The sequence below is a fragment of the Taurulus bubalis genome, assembly GCF_910589615.1.
Source record: "Taurulus bubalis genome assembly, chromosome: 12".
NCBI lineage: Eukaryota > Metazoa > Chordata > Actinopteri > Perciformes > Cottidae > Taurulus > Taurulus bubalis.
Genome location: NC_136600.1, coordinates 25942179 through 25959752, shown reverse-complemented (window position 1 = coordinate 25959752; position 17574 = coordinate 25942179). Strand labels below are relative to the sequence as shown.

The window sequence follows — 17574 nt, the reverse complement described above, 5'->3', positions numbered from 1 at the left end:
TACCTCCTGAGCTTTTTTATTGGTTGCATCTCCAGTCAAGCAAAAAAACAACAACTCATACACAATAATAATCTTATTAGCACGTTCGTGCTCCCAGAGGATGAACTCTTCCCACTTTGGACACAACAGAATCTCCCACAGGCAGCATCCTCAGGCCAAAATGTCAGAATACAAATAAATATACTGTCTTTGGTTATTGCTATGGGAGTGTTCCCGAGGAGACGCAGCCTTTTTCTGATCTAATGGGGCTCTAGAGCTGGAGGCACCTGGTCCTCAGCCCGGCTCTGCAGGGCCATCATTCACTCCAACGACATCCGGAGTAAATCAATGGGGACGGGATGAGGGCTGGCAGATGGCTGTCGGAGCACACATGTGTGCACACACACACGCACACACACACACACACACACACTACCTCAAAGAGGTTGACTCTCCTAATGGACTCTTACAAACACCCCTCCCCCGCAGTGATCCCGTGGTCGTCGGTCGTGGCTGGACTGGAGCATCGTGTCGATACTCTGCACGTCCAACGCAAACGTCTGCAGCATTTTAAATGTCGGCCATTACGATGAGAATGGAGTTCTCCGGGAGCACAACGTGATGCACAAAGACTCGAGGACGCGTCAGTGCTGAAATGAAACCATAATCTTAACAACGAATGCTGTTCCTCTCTTCCTGAAAGCCGAGCAGAACCACCACAGTCTGGTCCGGCGCTCATGTTCACACATATCTACATGTGTTCAGAATAATAATAATGTGCCAATAACGTGCTCCAGCTCCGAGCTGATGAATCACATCAAACACAACAATACTTCATTAGCGTCCGTTTCTGTGGTGAAGCCGGGAGCTTGTTAGCGGAAAGCTGGCACACGGGCAACGTGTTGCTCTGACCCTCAGCCGCACGGTTCTGCCGCGTTGCCAAGAAACAAAACGATTCATGCAGCAATCAAAAGCCGGCTCCCGCCTCCAGGATGAGTTGATGGCAACCGCTCCTCTGTGCCAAACGTCTTCAGATGGGAGCTCGGTGCCAAAGCAACTTTTAGCTCCGCGAACACTTGTTTACTTCAAGTAGCCGGTCCCTCGATGCTCGTGTAGTTCTGTTAGTGAAAGCCAAACTCCTTCAATTAACTTCACCAGCTTTGCTTGTGCTGCAGTGCACACTAGAAACTGTGCTGAAAAATGATCTTCATATTCTGTTGTATCAAATATAGTATAATTGATTCAACAGTATTCAATTACCTGATAAAGAACAGCTTTTGAGACACCAGTTCATGCAGTAAAAGGATCTTAAGTCTGACCAGTAAAGATGAATTATCCTTTTTTAATCAAAATCTTGAGTTGCTATTATATCAGATAGCGATGGTGTAGTGTAAAGGTTCTCAAACTTTTTTCAGCCAAGTACCCTCTAATCATTGCAAAATATTTTTGGGTTGAAAAAAAAAAGATGTAATACACAGCGCAGTCATACACAGTGTCTGATTTAATATAGAATATATACAGATATCTTCATGAATGTATACTTTACTTGATTGAATATGTATTAACCTTTTAAAAACCAACCTATTTTTAGGCCTCTGCTCGAAAATGTTATCCCCAAACTAAAAAAGGTGCATCTCTGCGACCACTAGGGCTGTTTGAATAATGTTGGTGTTATAATAGAAGAGTATAATGTGAGTTGTGTGTTCAGATGTGTAAATATCAGTCTATATGTTACTGGTTATGAGTAAATGAAGAAGTGAATTATACAGTTTTCATAGCAATATCCACAGTTTTCAACGGGTTTTAAATAACTATTTTTAGAGGATTTTTTGAATGGATGCTCATTTTTGATAGGTATGTTTTTTTAAATCTCACGTCCTCCCAGAGGTCCACGAACCCCCATTTGAGAACCACTGGTGTATGGACCGCTCTGTTGACGCTGCCGTCATGCCATTCCAGCACGCCGGCCTTCTCACTGCGGCTTCAGTCCTCATTGGGCAGATTTGGGCAGCGGAGCAGGAGAGCGCCCGCTGAAATAGCCGCCATTGTTCAGAATACGGACTAATGAAGGACGGACAAGGAGAGGGAGGAAGAGGAGGGTGAGGAGGAAGAGCAGGGGAGGAGGAGGAGGAAGAGGGGAGGTCTCACATTGTTCCCTCTCTCGTCTCTCGGATGGCTGTTTGCTTGTTGAGGGCCCCGGTGCTGCTTTGTTAGCTTGATTGTTTTGAGGTCAGTGAATTTGAGATGTTGCCCAAAACACACACACACACACACACACACACACACACACACACACACACACACACACACACACACACACACACACACACACACACACACACACACACACACACAGATGTTGCTGGGAGGCAGCAGGTTTCTTGACGTTGCCTTCTGGATGTTTCTGTGTTCTGAGTTGGAGAACATTTTATCATTTTCAATCGTCACAGATTCCTTCTTTTAAATAACAGACGGAGAGTTTTCAACGTTATGAAGCAATGTGTTGCATTGTGAATGGGACAAATCTTACGCTTTATTTCACCAGTGTTTTTCTTGAAAGAACTTTTTAAACCCAGTTAATATGAATTGATTATTGCTGTATCACTGGATATTAAATTCTCCATAAATGTTGGATTGCATGCTGACCTATAAGATGCTCTCTTGGTGCCACTAGCAATACATTCAAGTGGACCAATTGAACACCGTCTCTATTTTACGTGCAATTAGCATAAAATTATATTATTCTTTCCAGGACACTGAGGCAGATTATTAGGATATGTTGGACCTGTAAAATATTGTGTCATTAAACATTGTATGTAACTGAGTTGCCATCACTTGTATCTAAATTCACCAGAAATATGAACTGCACTCTTCACACTTCCAGTTCTCGCATCTCAAAGTAAAATGAGGTCTGTGGTTAACAATAGCCGAAGAGATTTTAATAAAAAAACCCTCTGATGAATCTAGAAGTCTTTAAAAAGAGTCTGAATGAGACGGCTAGACGTCCTCACTGGAACATTAGTAGTAGTGGTGGCGACGTGAGGTCATGTGACCATGGTGGAGTTCCTCTGTCGCCCAATGTTAGTTTTTCCACTTCTGGCCATTGCAATGACACTTTAAAAATCATAAAAGTGATCATAAAATCAAATCATTAAAGTGATGTTCAATTATGAAGATTATCTTGCTGAATAAAATGTGTAAATTTCATCAACGTTTGTTTTCTGTAATAATCCCAAAATCCAATAGAAAAAGCATATTGACTTTTTGTAGAGAAAACTAGCGTGATGCTAACTTCCTGGTTGGCCTCTAAAGATCCATCCCCCCTCCAGCTTTCTGTCAGCGATCAGTCTAAATGAGTTCAGCTCTCCAGAGGATGAACACATGTTCAGTGGTCTGAATAAAACACACATCAAACAGATAGAACTGTTGTTTACGCCGACTCTGTTCCTGTCGGTGTCTGAGGTGCAAGCAAAGAAGACAACTGTTCCAACAAAAAAGACTCGGAGCATATCATGAATCTACTGTTTTATTAAGGACTGTAAATGTACCGCAGCAAAAACTTTAGAGATGGAAATAAACCCTTCATTCTACACGTGTAAAGCATGCACAGATGGGTCAACTATTGTCCAATGAAACACTCGCCGTCTGTTTGATACGCTATGAAATAGCAGCTCTACAAGGAGTCCCACCCTTTTGGTCTCATTGATTTTCATCAGTCAGTAAAATCAGATTAGGCAGCAATCAATAAAGCTTTGACTTTCAAAATGACACTCTTTGTTCTGTCTTCATGCTGTTCCCTCGTGCAGATATAATCCTGCATTACATGCACACTTAAAGAGTTTGAACCATCAGGATAATGAAAAACAATTGTTGATCAAATTTGTCAGATTAAGGAAACGAGTGTTCGGCATCGTGAGACAGAATTGGCACGTTGGTGGTGAGCGTACCGAGGCACGACTTTGGCTTTCGTAGTAAACGCGTCATACGGACAACGCCATTTTCCTGACAGAAACTAATTACATCTGAAATTGTTAAAGCTCAAACTTTCGTGCTACTTTTCACACCGGTTCCTCCCCAGAGGACCAGGATTCACCCTCAACGTCAGACTCGTCAGAACCAACAAACTCCCCTTCGACAACATCGCGACGCACCACCTGCTTCACCTCTGGACGCACCTGCTCCTGCTCTTTCTGAGCGTTCAGGGCTTTGGACGAGTTGATCTCCACCCTGGAGTTTACCACGTTAACGACATTGTCCGAATTCCCCCAAACCAAATTCTGATTGGTTGGTTCCGCTGCTTCGTTACAGCCCTCCTCGGGCTGACAGGCGGCACCGGTCTCCCATATGTCATCCGTGAAGCCGGAGGTAAAGAAACCGTGGAGGCTGCCGTCTTTGCCGTTTGTGTTCACCAGGTCGGCCGAGTCCTTCACCACAAAGATATCGTTTCCATCAGGCGCACTGCCTGGGGAAATCTCCTGGGTCGCCTCCTTTCTTGTCGTGACGCCCTCATCGGAGCCGCCGTCATCGTCGTCGTGCAGATTACCTTCAGCTGATTCAGGCACATTAGCACACTTTTCATAATCTTCACTCTGATCTCCGAATTCAAAGTCCTCACTTGGGTTCTCGAGGACTTCCCACTCGGCGGTTTCTGGAGCTTCTGGAAACTCCTTGCGGTCTGCAACATCCTCAAGTAGATGTCTATGAGATGCACTCGATGCTTCCTCTTTCACCTCAGCGGGGGCAGCCACACCCTGCAGGCTTTCCTGATCCACTGAGACCGGCAACACAGAGTTTGGATCCTCTGAGTTGTTGGTTTCTTCCATACCGGGCCTGCTGATGAAGTCAGCGAGGCGAGAGGGATCTTCTGTGACATCGGCGTGTGTCACCATGGAGGCATTGTGCTCCTCCTCTTCCTCTCTTCTCTCTGGAGCATCTGTCGCCTCCTGATCTTCATGCCGGACCTCCTCATACGCCTGAGTGTCTGCCTGAGGCTCCGCCACCGACGAATCCCAGAAATGCAGGTTCTCGTAAGGTCGATCTGTAATTGGAGTGGAAGATGAGAGTGGCTGGTTTACTCTCGCGTCAGGCTCTGCAACGCAAAGCATTCCGGCCTCTTCTTGATCCGTCTTCTCCTCGAAGGACTTGCCCTCATTCCCACTCAGCTGCCGCTGTGCAAAGTGAGCGCTGTAGCTGTCCGTGGCTAGGTTCTCTAATTCCTGCTCCACAAGTCGGTCCGTCTCCAGCTCCTCATCGTTGAACATATTTGCGGGCGTCGTGGGTTTGGTAAGTTCTTCAGTTTCTCCATCCGATTGTCCCTCACTGACCTTTCCGATCATTCCTTCCGCATCCAGTGTAGCCGGCTCACTTCCAGTCTGACCACGACCAACAGCCCTGTTCTCAATGTGGGTATATCCCAGGTTATACTCCTCGTCCAGCGCTTCCCCTTCGACTTCTTCGCACAGATCTTCCATCGTTCCGAATTTCTTTGACTTGCCTTCGCTCCACATTCCCGTCTCTCCGAACTTCTTTTCCTGTTCGCCGTCGCTGGAGTCGCTCTCGTCCACGTGCGACGCCTGAGTGTTGGCATCGGCCTCGTCGCTCTTGTATCGGATCAGAGGCCGAGTGTCGGCGAGCGTGTTGTCTTGAGCGTAGCTGTCGCCCTCCAGCTCGGTCCTCCACGACACAGAGACATTTTGAGAATCCTCCTCGTCATCGTCTTCTTCGCTGTCAGGGGAGAGTGTGTGCTCTTGGTCTAAAGCGGCACGCCGTCCATCGTCATCTACGTGTGTGTCCGTCACTGAAGAAGCCTTGTTGTCTTCTGTGGCCAAATCAGACCTGCTTTCTCTCTTTTCTTGCTTTTGTTCTCTCGCGGATATATCTTCCTCTGGTTCCGCGTTATGTCCTTTGTCTTCATCCTTTTTGATGTCTTCATCTGTCTTCAGATCGACCTTCCTCTCTATTACACTATCCCATGTGTCCATCTCTTCTCCATCAGGGTACAACTTATCCTCCACATCCGTCTCATTGGTTCCCACGACAGAACAGCTAATTTCTTGCCTCGTCTCGGCTGCATCCTCCTTCACAATGTTTTCATCTGGGCTGAAGTCTGTCCCTTTGTCGAACGAGCTCTCTTCAGGTTGACAGTCAAAGTTTGGTTCAATCCCCGCCTCTGTTTCAGAATCTGCCGTTTCCTCTTGCACACGCTCTATTTCTTTGCCTATAAACTCTTCATCTGGCCACGCATCAATTGGCACATGCAGCTCTTGCATATCTTCTTTTCCCACAGATTCCTCAAAAGGGACGTCTATATCGGACTCATCTGAGAAACCACAGGGCTCCTCAGTCATGCTGACGCAGTAGGGTGTAAGGTGGGGGGTTGTAAACTGATGCTGACTTATTTCATCGCTGATGGGTGGCTCAGTGCTAATGCCAGACTCCACCTGATAACTGACCACTGACTGGAGGACTGGTCGGTCCGGTGTCGGGTCCACACCAGCATGGTTCCGGTCCTCTTGGCCTTCGTGGTCCCCTGACGTTGTTTCAGCCTCCTGCTCATTGGGAGGCGATAGAGGCTCAGCATGGGTGACTTTCTCATGAACCTCCTGGGGTCTGAAACTCTCCACGGCTCCATCCTGCAGTATTTTGGGATATTGGGTTTCACATGTTGCTGACTTTGTTGCGTCAGGGTTCAAGGAAATCTTCGGAGCGTCGGTGAGAGTGACAAGGTTTCTGCTCCAGATCGGCGATGCCGTCATCGCCGCTGGTCGTCTTCCTGTTAAGCCACGGACAGACGAGAGGGAAGTGGTCCTGTGGCCGGCGGACAGCTGGGTCTGGTGATTTGTTTTAACACCCCGAGGACTGAAAACTGCATCTGTGGAGGACAAGAGCAGAGCTCATGAATACACAATGAAGTGAGCTACTGTAATAATAATGGCTTGCATTGATCGCCTCTAGAATTTAAATCAATTTCTAGATCACAATTCTTTCCAAGATGCCGTATTCTAGATGTTCAATACGTCCACACAGCTTTGACTAATATTTAAAATCATCACTAGTACTCCTAGTGTACTACCTTCTCAAAGCATTGTTTAAATGCATGTTCTCGATGGAAGCTGGACACTAATGGGGAGATATTGATCGACATTTCCTTCCTCCGTTGTCTATGTTACCGGAAAGTAGAGCCATGCGGCTCAATGACCTTTGGGGACTGTCTGTCTTTAGCATTACAGGACCCAAAGTGCCTACCTCAGCCCCCCCCCCCCCCCCCCTCCCACACACACACACACACACACACACACACTTTGACTAATGCGATTACAAACTGTATCAAACATGTTCCACTCTGAGGGGCTTATAGTTAGACTGAAATGATACTCGAACAAAGCAGTGTGGATAAAGGAGAGGATTTCATGGCATATTGAGGTGCTATACACACTAACGTGATGCAGGTGTATTAATACTCTTTACTTTGATTACCTGTGGTGGAGATGCTCCTTGGCTGATTTGACAAAGGGACGTCTCCCCTGAGGCCTTCGCTGTCCAGCAACGCTCTGTGAAGACGGACAACAAGAGGAGCCGGTTACACTCTGAAGTTACACACACAAAACGTGAATACACTGATGTTCAGCGCGGACGAGCCGTAAACGGGTGAAAGCCGACATGATGGTGCACTCGGAGCGACGGGTGTGAGGACGAGCGAAGGGGAGCTGCAGTCTGTTGTTATGGTAATGAGGGAAAGGGCCGGCCATTGAGGAGCCATTGAGGAGCCATTGAGGAGCCATTGAGGAGCCATTGGCAGCGACACAAACCTTCAATTCCTCATACACACACACCAACACACACAATGACCGCCCATGCAGCACTAACACCACTGTCTCCATTCACACACGTGGACCACACCAGCCTCCATTCCAACACATCATGTAATTAACTGCATGTTTAGCCGGTTTTTTTTTTGTGTGTGTCTGTAAATATAATTTTGCAACACATCTCGATATGACAACAGTCCCGTGGGCAGGGGATGACATTGAAGTGTGTCCTCTAGTCCCCCACCCCCTCTGCTGTTATTCTAGACTCCCATAGCTCATAAATTGGGAGAGTGAGGGTCAATACTTTGAGGAGGGGGAAGGCGAAAGGAGAGATGCCGCTATAGAGCCCCATAATGGATGCGTTGCTCCGCCACAGACATCAGAGGCTGCTGGTCCCAGCATCTGACCTTTAGTCCAGACGGCTGCACCCTGTTGTCTGACCGACGGAGGAGAAGCTCGAGCAGCAGCACTAGGGTGCGTTACACTTATCGTCTGATTCAGAGTCTCGTTACCAACCGGGCTGCAACTAAAGATTATTTTCATTATCAAACACTCTGCTGATTATTGTTCTTTCGCTGGTTAATTGTTCAATTTACAAAATGTGATGAAATGGCAATTTCCTGTTGCTTGCTTTGTTCAGCCGACAGTCCAAACCCCGAACAATGTCAGTTCTATCACTTAGAGTAAATTTCCCTGGGGGACAATGAAGTATATCTTATATTATCTAATCTTAAGTAGGTTAAAGAAAAGCTGCAGATCCCTCAGTTTAACAAGCTGGAAACAGCAATGTTTTGGGGCATTTTCGCTTAAAAAAAGTTTAATAATCAATTGATTATCAAACATAAGGGAAGACATGGCGGTTGTATCTTGGAAAAGTCTGAGTATGTACTGTGAATCGAAATATTTACAACAATTTGGAGATGTGCAGTACTTTAGTAGTATTAAACGTACGAAAACATATGATTTAGTCATCTCCCATGGCGCTGTGAGTGCAATGTGTTTTTACATTAAATGCATCGTTCCTCCACCCTGGTGAAGTTTTAACTTTGCATCACAGTGTGAAGCCACAGTTTCTCCTTTTTCACAGCGGTGTCTCACCCTTCATGAAAGCCACCGTATCACGAACAATCTAAGTCGACGCAAACAGGAAACTCCTGAGAAATTCAGTTTGCAGAAACAAAAACAAAAAAGCTAATTAGCCAGCCATTGTTAGCTAGCTCGCTGATTCCACCATGCTTCTATGCTGCGCTCGTTAAAATAAGGCCACCAGCAGCCATCTCTTCATCTATCTCACAGTTTCGCCTGTTAGCAACATCCCTCTCCGTCTCTGTAGTAAGTGAACCTGCAGAGGAGGTTAGCACAAGGCTACGCTAAGCTATTAGCAACATTCCTCTCCGTCTCTGTAGTAAGAGAACCTGCAGAGGAGGTTAGCACAAGGCTACGCTAAGCTATTAGCAACATTCCTCTCCGTCTCTGTAGTAAGTGAACCTGCAGAGGAGGTTAGCACAGGGCTACGCTAAGCTATTAGCAACATTCTTGGAGGTCAACCGTTGGTGTGTGTTGAAAAAAAACTGCAGAAGACTGCAGTTTGGTTTCCTCTCAGAAGCTTCTTAAAAGTCTGAAACTAAACGATTCACGATGCAGAGAGTTCTTGCAACATGAGAGATTCCATGTTTGTATGAAATAACTTCTACATTTCTAGAAGTGCAGTATAATTGCCCTCTTCAATAAGATATGATGCAATACAGTGTGTGTCACAGAAGCACTGGTGTCACTGGTGTCACTGGTATCACTGGTGTTACTGTGGGTAGAATATTGCAATATCTGTAAGACATTCACAGTCTACAACTTAGTTATTGCTTGTGTAGACCTACATATATATTTTTGTTTACATAACATGTTGGTGAGCTTACAAGGGGTTTCCACAATGTCCAGTCTTTATGCTAAGCTAGGCTAATTATGTCCCATTTCCAGCTCCATAGTTAATACTTTATCATTATAAATGTACAAGGGGGCCGAGATGATAACTGCTTTACTCTAAGACACGCAATGCATGCTGGGATGCCTTCTTCACCCTGCACAGAATAATCAGGTCTGTAGTGATGGTCTTTTTATACGTCCTTGTTTTTCTGATTTTGTGACATTGTTTTTTTCGGGATGCTCTAAACAAAAGGGCACTTCCTTGAGCGTACCTGTAGGTCGCCACCTCCAGGCCCAGAGACGTCTTCTGCTGCAGCAGAACCTGGTTCTCCAGGACGAGGCGGTCCATCTGCCGGCCCAGCTCCTCTTTCTCCGCCTCCAGGCCGTCCGAGTGCTCCTGCCAAAACAGGAAGTGAACCAGGAAAGGGAAGTGGTTAAGAAAGTAAAAAGAGAAGAAGGGTGTGAACGAATTCTCACAGTGAGGCATATTGGGTAAAAATAAACATCCTTTGTGTTCGTCATCGTCTATAAAGAGAACAAGGTCTTGATATGAACTCATCTGTTTTTCTGAAAATGACAGTTGTGCTGCTTTGATAATATAAAGTTAACCCTTTAGGTTTGTCTTGTCACACTGGGTTGTTACTAGACCTGGACATGAATAAGGTGGTCCAGGACCTTCAGCACCTCGGACCTCCCTGTGACCAAAAACTGATCCAACCGCCTATAAATACATCGTCCTTTCAGACCCCAGTGTTTTCATTCCATCAGAATATTAAATCAGCATAGTGAGGGAGAAAATCCCCCGGGCTCATCAAAGGCCTTGACTATCAGCCCGATAAGAGACATCAGAATATATATATATATATATATATATATATATATATATATATATATATATATATATATATATTATATAAAAAGATCTAGTGATGAATGCTTCGCCAGTCATTTGTAATACACTCGTGTCTAAACTCAGTTTTTCCTCAGTGACCGATGCTGATTATTATCTGGAAACATTCCCCTGAGGTTCGTCACTTTATTATTTTAGACTTCGTCTATTTTCTGAAGCTGCAAAGGAAGACATCAAACACAGTGAGAGGCCGCACGCTTCACGAGAACAGCCAGCGACAGATGATGCTTTCACACAGCAGACGGTCCTCAATTTGGCTTTTCTTTTTTGTTTTCACAGCTTAATAATTAAATTGGCAAGAATATGTTTCTTACGCAATAATTCATACTGATCGGCTCACAGAAGGGTGATGTATGACGTGTATTGTAATGCTGAGATTATTAACCCAACATGAATATCATCAATTTAAGGGCTCTTATTGAAAAATTCTGATTATTTCAGATGAGCATTTGTAATTTTTTGACATTTTGTATAAACAGTTTATCATCGCCTGAAAAAGAAGCTCAGTCAACAATGAAACACTTGTGGTTGCAGCCTTTGTGTCGTTAAAGATGGAGCCCCTGCTCCATTAGAGGGCCCGTTTCAGGTGCGATGAGGACCTCTCACCTGGAGGTGCTGGATCTCCTGGCTGTATCTGCCTCCCTGCTGGGCGGCGGCCGTCTCCAGGTGCAGCCGGACGTCCTGAGCTGACTCCATCTCCTTCTCCAGGGCCCGGAGCTTCAGCAGGCTGTCGCTCTTCTCCTGACCCACTTGTGTTAAGCGGCTCCTGGCCCGGTGGAGCGACTCCTCGAGCCGGTCTAGGTGCCCCTGATGGGCCTCCGCCGCCTCCTGCCAGGCCCTGGCGGCCCTCTGGGAGTACTCCTGCCCCAGCTGTTGGAGGTCTGGCACCTGGCAGCCCCGTTGAGCCCACATGGGTGCCACCGCGGCCCTGGACCGGGTCATCGTGGCCTCCAAGTGGGCCACGTCCTCGCGATGGGTTCGCACCAGGTGCCTCACCTCGTTCTCCAGCTGACCGACCTGGTCCTTCAGCCGGATCTGAGCCCGCTGCTCCTCCTCCAGCTCCTTCCTGCTCTGCTCCAGCTTCCTCTTGGCCTCCACCCGGGCCTGGGCCTCCCTCTGCGTCTGCTGCTCCAGGTCTCGGAGCTCCTCGGCCACCCTGCCGGCCTCCATCTCCGCGTGGACCCTGTCCCTCCAGGCCGAGTCCACCTCCAGCCTGGCCCGCCGCAGCTCTTCCTCCAGAACCTGCCTCCGCCCCGAGGCCCCGTGGCCCCTCAGGCCTCGGATCTCTCTGGCGAGCAGCGCGTTCTCCTCCTCCAGGAGTTTGACCCGGCCCAGGTAGGTCTCCAGGCGCCGGTTCAGGTTCAGCATCTGGTGCTTCTCCTCCTGGGGGAAGGATTTACGCAAACTCCGGAGCTCCATGTCAGTGCTGTAGAAAACAGAGAGGGTTTGGCGACCGGAGGCCTCACTCAGAGGGACGCTGGTTGTGATTTGGCAGCCGACTCTCCGTCTCCCGGGCCGAGTCAGTGTGTGTGTGGGGGAGTTCCTGTGAGGCTCTGGTGGTGTGACCGCCAGCAAGAGGCTTCCCTTTCATACCGGACAGGAGGGGAGGGGAGAGGGAGGAGACTGCAGGCTGGAGAGGGGAGGCGAGAGGAGATTAGGAAGGATGGAGAGGGAGAGAGGAAGGGGGAGGAGGGCTGGGAGAGAGAGAGAGAGAGAGAGAGAGAGAGAGAGAGAGAGAGAGAGAGAGAGAGAGAGAGAGTGATGTAATCTCCAACATTAACTCTTTCACCACTGGCACTGGAAGAGAAAGACCCAAATAGAGAGAAACCTGGAGGGTCAAGATGCTGAACAATCTGCACCCAGAGACCTTTGTTGCACTCGTGAAGGCAAACATGTCCTTAAATAAAATACTTTAAAACAAAAAGGAACATTTCAGGAACCCAACCTGTGGGAAAGTAAAGTGTGGACAAGTAAAGAGACCAACAAACCAATGACACAACACACAGTTTTCAACATCTTCCTGCTGAGAATATCATCTGGAGCCAGAGGAATAAGCACATACGTGTGATGCTGTGTATGAATATGATGACGTGAGGACAAATCATCAAACGTAACAAAAAACCCATGTAAATATAGATTCCTTGTAATCATTGTGAAATGAACAGACAGTTTTTGGGGTAAAGTGTATTTAGGGAAAGTTAGTTAATGATTGTCTTCCTCTGAAGTCCATGACCTTATCAACAACAAACACAGTATCTGCTCAGAAAGTCATAATAGTCAAATCTTTATTGCAAGCCTCATATTTGTAATCAGCACTGAGAGACGACAGCTCCACTTTCCCATCTCCACCTAGTGGCCGCCTCTCAGCACTGCAGCTGTAACACCTACTCTGAGAAACTCTTCTTACTGTTGCTCACAGGGAATCACACATGTGTGCATTGGTTTCAGGGTTGAACTGAAAATGAATTATTCATACTATGCGTCACATTTTCAGCGTCCACATGGAGGAATTTAATATGTCAGGTATAAAAACAATCAAGTAGGAACAGGAGCATTTACTTCCTCTTTCAAAGGAGGCTTATTCATTAAGTGACCTTATGAGTTAATATTTGTAACAGAGAGCACATCATAGAGCATGTCATTGTGTTCAATGTACAGTTTACAAAAATACAGATCAAAGAAGACGGAAAGAGCAAAGATCATGCCCTGGTCTATTTTTAGATGCTGGTACGTCTTCTTTCATTCTAGAGGAAATAAAACATTTATTTTATTTCTTTGTCTGTTTGTATCTGTAGATTTCTTTTAAATTCACCTAAATTCACCATTACATAATGCCTCATTTGCATATTTAAACATAACGTCATCACACTTGTAACACATTAAATCCTCCTCTTAATGTCAGTGATGAAGTGGTGAAGTTTCATGGTGATATCTATGAGGTAATGCTTTGAGTTTGTTCTCAGACTCTGATCCAGAAATCTTCACTTCAGCAGCTCTTACATCACCAAACTTTACTTTTCAAGGGACAAAACCACTTTCTTTCACCACTTTTAGTGACTTTCAATGAGTCGGTGTGCTCTGTATGAATCTGGTTCCCTGACCCCGAGCTGACCTCACAGGTCCAGAGTTAATATCATCACACCGTCTTTCACCACAGGAATATATTTCCATAATGCGCTGGCTACGGTTTTAAAGTTCACACTCGACGGATGGATGCAAATTGCTTTCTCGACCAAAGCAGAAGTTGCTCACTTGGACTGATGGACTGAGCCGAAGAGAGGAAACAACCAGTTCTCCTATTGGTCGACCCTGTGCTGTATTAACGGCGGCACTTCTCTGTTTGAGTCAGTCTGAGGTCCACAGGGCTGCAGCGATGGCCGAGGAGGTGAACTACGCCTCGGTGGTGTTCAAGTCCGGCAAACAAGCTCCACCCGAAGGTCAGTTCAGTTCTTTCTTCAACCAGATACCTTCAAAGGCATCCGACTGCTGCTGTGGCTCTGCATCTTTGTTTTTCCTTTTAAAAACATTATAGCTTAATAAAACTGCAAATTATAGCTTGTTTTATGAAAAAAAAAAAAAAAAAGAAAAGCCCTAAACTGCTGTATTTGGATGTATTGAACACCATAAGTAATATAGAAGTGAAACATATGGTTTGGGACATGAGAAAATTAAAATGTCACAGATGTGCCCCAATGCAAATTTTGGAGACCTCGTCTGAATGTTCTTTGTACTAAACCCTCTCTAACTTTGTTCTGCTTCACTTTATCAAAGTCAATCTTTGCAGAGAGAATGTTCACATATTGTACTATGATTTGGGTTAGAGTTGGACCTTACAGCTGCATCATTTCAAAGAAATAATCATCCTGAAAGTGATTTTTTTATAGGCGGACCTAAAACATTTTCATTTTTTTCTGTGTGTCATTTTCATTTACTCTTAACCAGTAACATATAGACTGATATTTACACATCTGAACAACATCTCACATGTGTACCTTTTATTATAACACCAAAATTATTCAAATAGCCCTAGTGGTTGCAGAGATACACCCTTTTTAGTTTGGGGATGACATTTTCGAGGAAAGGGCCAAAAATAAGTGGGTTTTTAAAATGTTATGGGAACATGTGTGCTGGTTTATTTTTGTGGTAGAATCCATAAAAAGGTGAACATTTCCAATGCACACTCAATAAAAAGGTTTTTTGATTTGTGCACCCAGAAACATGAAATATCTGCTTATTATTTACCATTTGGACAAAAAAACAACGAATGGTTGAATCCAGAGAGAGAATCAGGAGCACGCTGTTTACTTAAACTGGTGGACGAGTGTGCAACCCAACAAGACCACCACATATAATTCAGATATACAGTAGATGCACAGTGTTGGACTGTTAAACGATTGTGTCCTCAGTTTTGAGAAATAAGGTTTCACTGCAGGTCATTTCCTAAAGTGTTTCTCTTTTGTTTAATATTTCCCGTTAACGGTTTGTTTCTGCACTGGAGATTCCTAACTGAGAACAGTCAACCCGACATGTGCACACTGACATAGATATTTGTTAACCAATAGAAAACCAACCTATTTGTAGGCCCTTTCCTCGAAAATGTCATCCCCAAACTCTAAAGGGTGTATCTCTGCAACCACTAGGGCTATTTGAATAATTTTGGTTATAATAAAAGGTACACATGTGAGATTTAGTTCAGATGTGTACATATCAGTCTATATGTTACTGGTTAAGAGTAAATGAAGATGACACACAGAAATAAATGAAAAGGTTTCAGGTCCGCCTATAAAAATATCACTTTCAGGATGATTATTTCTTTGAAATGATGCAGCTGTAAGGTCCAACTCTAACCCAAATCATAGCTCAATATGTGAACATTCACTAACTCAAATCATAGCTCAATATGTGAACATTCTCTAACCCAAATCATAGCTCAATATGTGAACATTCACTAACCCAAATCATTGCTCAATATGTGAACATTCTCTAACCCAAATCATACACAATATGCGAACATTCTCTAACCCAAATCAAAACACAATATGTGAACATTCTCTAACCCAAATCATCGCTCAATATGTGAACATTCTCTAACCCAAATCATCGCTCAATATGTGAACATTCTCTAACCCAAATCATAGCTCAATATGTGAACATTCTCTAACCCAAATCATAACAATATGTGAACATTCTCTAACCCAAATCATAACACAATATGTGAACATTCTCTAACCCAAATCATAACAATATGTGAACATTCTCTAACCCAAATCATAGCTCAATATGTGAACATTCTCTAACCCAAATCATAACACAATATGTGAACATTCTCTCTGCAAAGGTTGACTTTGGGGCCCAATTGGGCCATTTGGGCTATTTGGGCCATTTGGGCCCATTTGGTCCCATTTGGGCTATTGTAATGTTATTTTAACTTTTCCATGTACCAAACCATATATTTCACTTGTATATTACTTATGGTGTTCAATACATCGAAATACAGCAGTTTGGGGCTTTTTTTCATAAAACAAGCTATGATTTACAGTTTTATACAACAATCGCTCAGTCTGCCCCCTAGGGGGGGGATTGGTTTTTAGTTTCCTCATAAAAGGCCAGAGTTCCAACTTTCATCCGCAGTCAGCTAACTTTCAGATATTGTGATTCATTGAGTTTTAGCTGACCGTTTTAATGTGAAACATTGAATGACCAATGATGAATAAATGATGTAATTCTAATATAATTTAAGGATGAAACCGATCCCCAAGAGGAAAGATTGTTTCGATTGATTTCAAACAATGAAATAAACATTTATGGCGAGACGCTTATGGCAAAAACATTATTCTTTTATTGTTTAATTTGGTCTACTTGGCTTCCAAAACGTTTCTTCTTTCTCACTAGTGGATAGAAAAACATCCCAAATACACATTCAGGTCTTTATTTGAGTTCTTTGGCTGTTTGTGTCTGTAGATTTCTATTAAAGTTACCAAATGTTACCATTAGATAATGCCTAATTTGCATATTTAAACATAACATGTCATAAACCTTGTAACACAATAAATCCTCCTCCTAACGTCAGTGATGAAGTGGTGAAATGTCATGGTGATATCTATGAACTACTCTTTCATTCCTACATATATTCTGAGGGTTTATGCAGAGGGTTTGTTCACAACGCATTCATAACCTCATTTATACTACATTTGAGGACTAAAAACATTGAGAAAATGAATTTATACCTCATTCACCTGGGACGTCCCATTAGAAGTCATTTCACAGCTACTCAGCAATCAACCATGAAGTTGTTTCCTTACATCTTTCAGCTAAAAAGGAGGAGGAAACTGTGTATGACGAAGTGAAGGTGAAAAGTGAAACAACCGATCAAACTGCTGACACCAACGGTAAGCTGTAAAATACAGAAACAAAAAAACATTCAGGTGCATTTTACTGCCACTCTTTCACCTTTCTAACAACCAGTAAAGTGGAACTAGATCCCGAGTCAGCTTGTGAACTCATTTGTAAATCTGCTCTGGAGGTGCTTTGTCAAAAAAGAAAAAAAGAAACATGATGTCATCAATGTAATCTCAGTCTTAACTCGGAGAATGCACATTTTCAACAAAACAGGAGGTGTGGAGTTTGAACAATGTTCCCAGTCTGGAGGCTCGAGGGGAAAACCTTTCAAATTAATTTATTGGAAGTGTTCTGGGATTTATTAAGGACTTCATATTTTGAGTTTGAGTTTTTTTTAATCTGTCTATACCAAGACAGTGTTGGGCGAGAATACTACTGTTACCGCCACCATGATTATACTATCACTTCTACGATGCCCTACTTTATGCTCAATGGAAAATGTGTTGTCTCAAAAGATAGTTTTTTAATTTCTCAGTAAAAGTCAGGTGTTACATAATCCCTGCGAAAGGTTTCTGCATCGAATCTGAAGGTAAAGGGACAAGCTGTTGGTATCATGAG

General features: G+C 44.4%; 1 protein-coding gene across 1 annotated transcript; it reads right to left on the bottom strand.

Moving 5' to 3' along the window:
• Nucleotides 1-4037: 4037 nt before the first annotated feature.
• On the bottom strand, nucleotides 4038-12036 carry nes (nestin; the record flags this gene model as incomplete). Its single annotated transcript, XM_079227382.1, has 4 exons — nucleotides 4038-6850; nucleotides 7456-7529; nucleotides 9980-10104; nucleotides 11224-12036. 4 exons carry the CDS (start codon nucleotides 12034-12036, stop codon nucleotides 4038-4040), a joined length of 3825 nt encoding a protein of 1274 aa, XP_079083508.1.
• Nucleotides 12037-17574: the final 5538 nt, after the last annotated feature.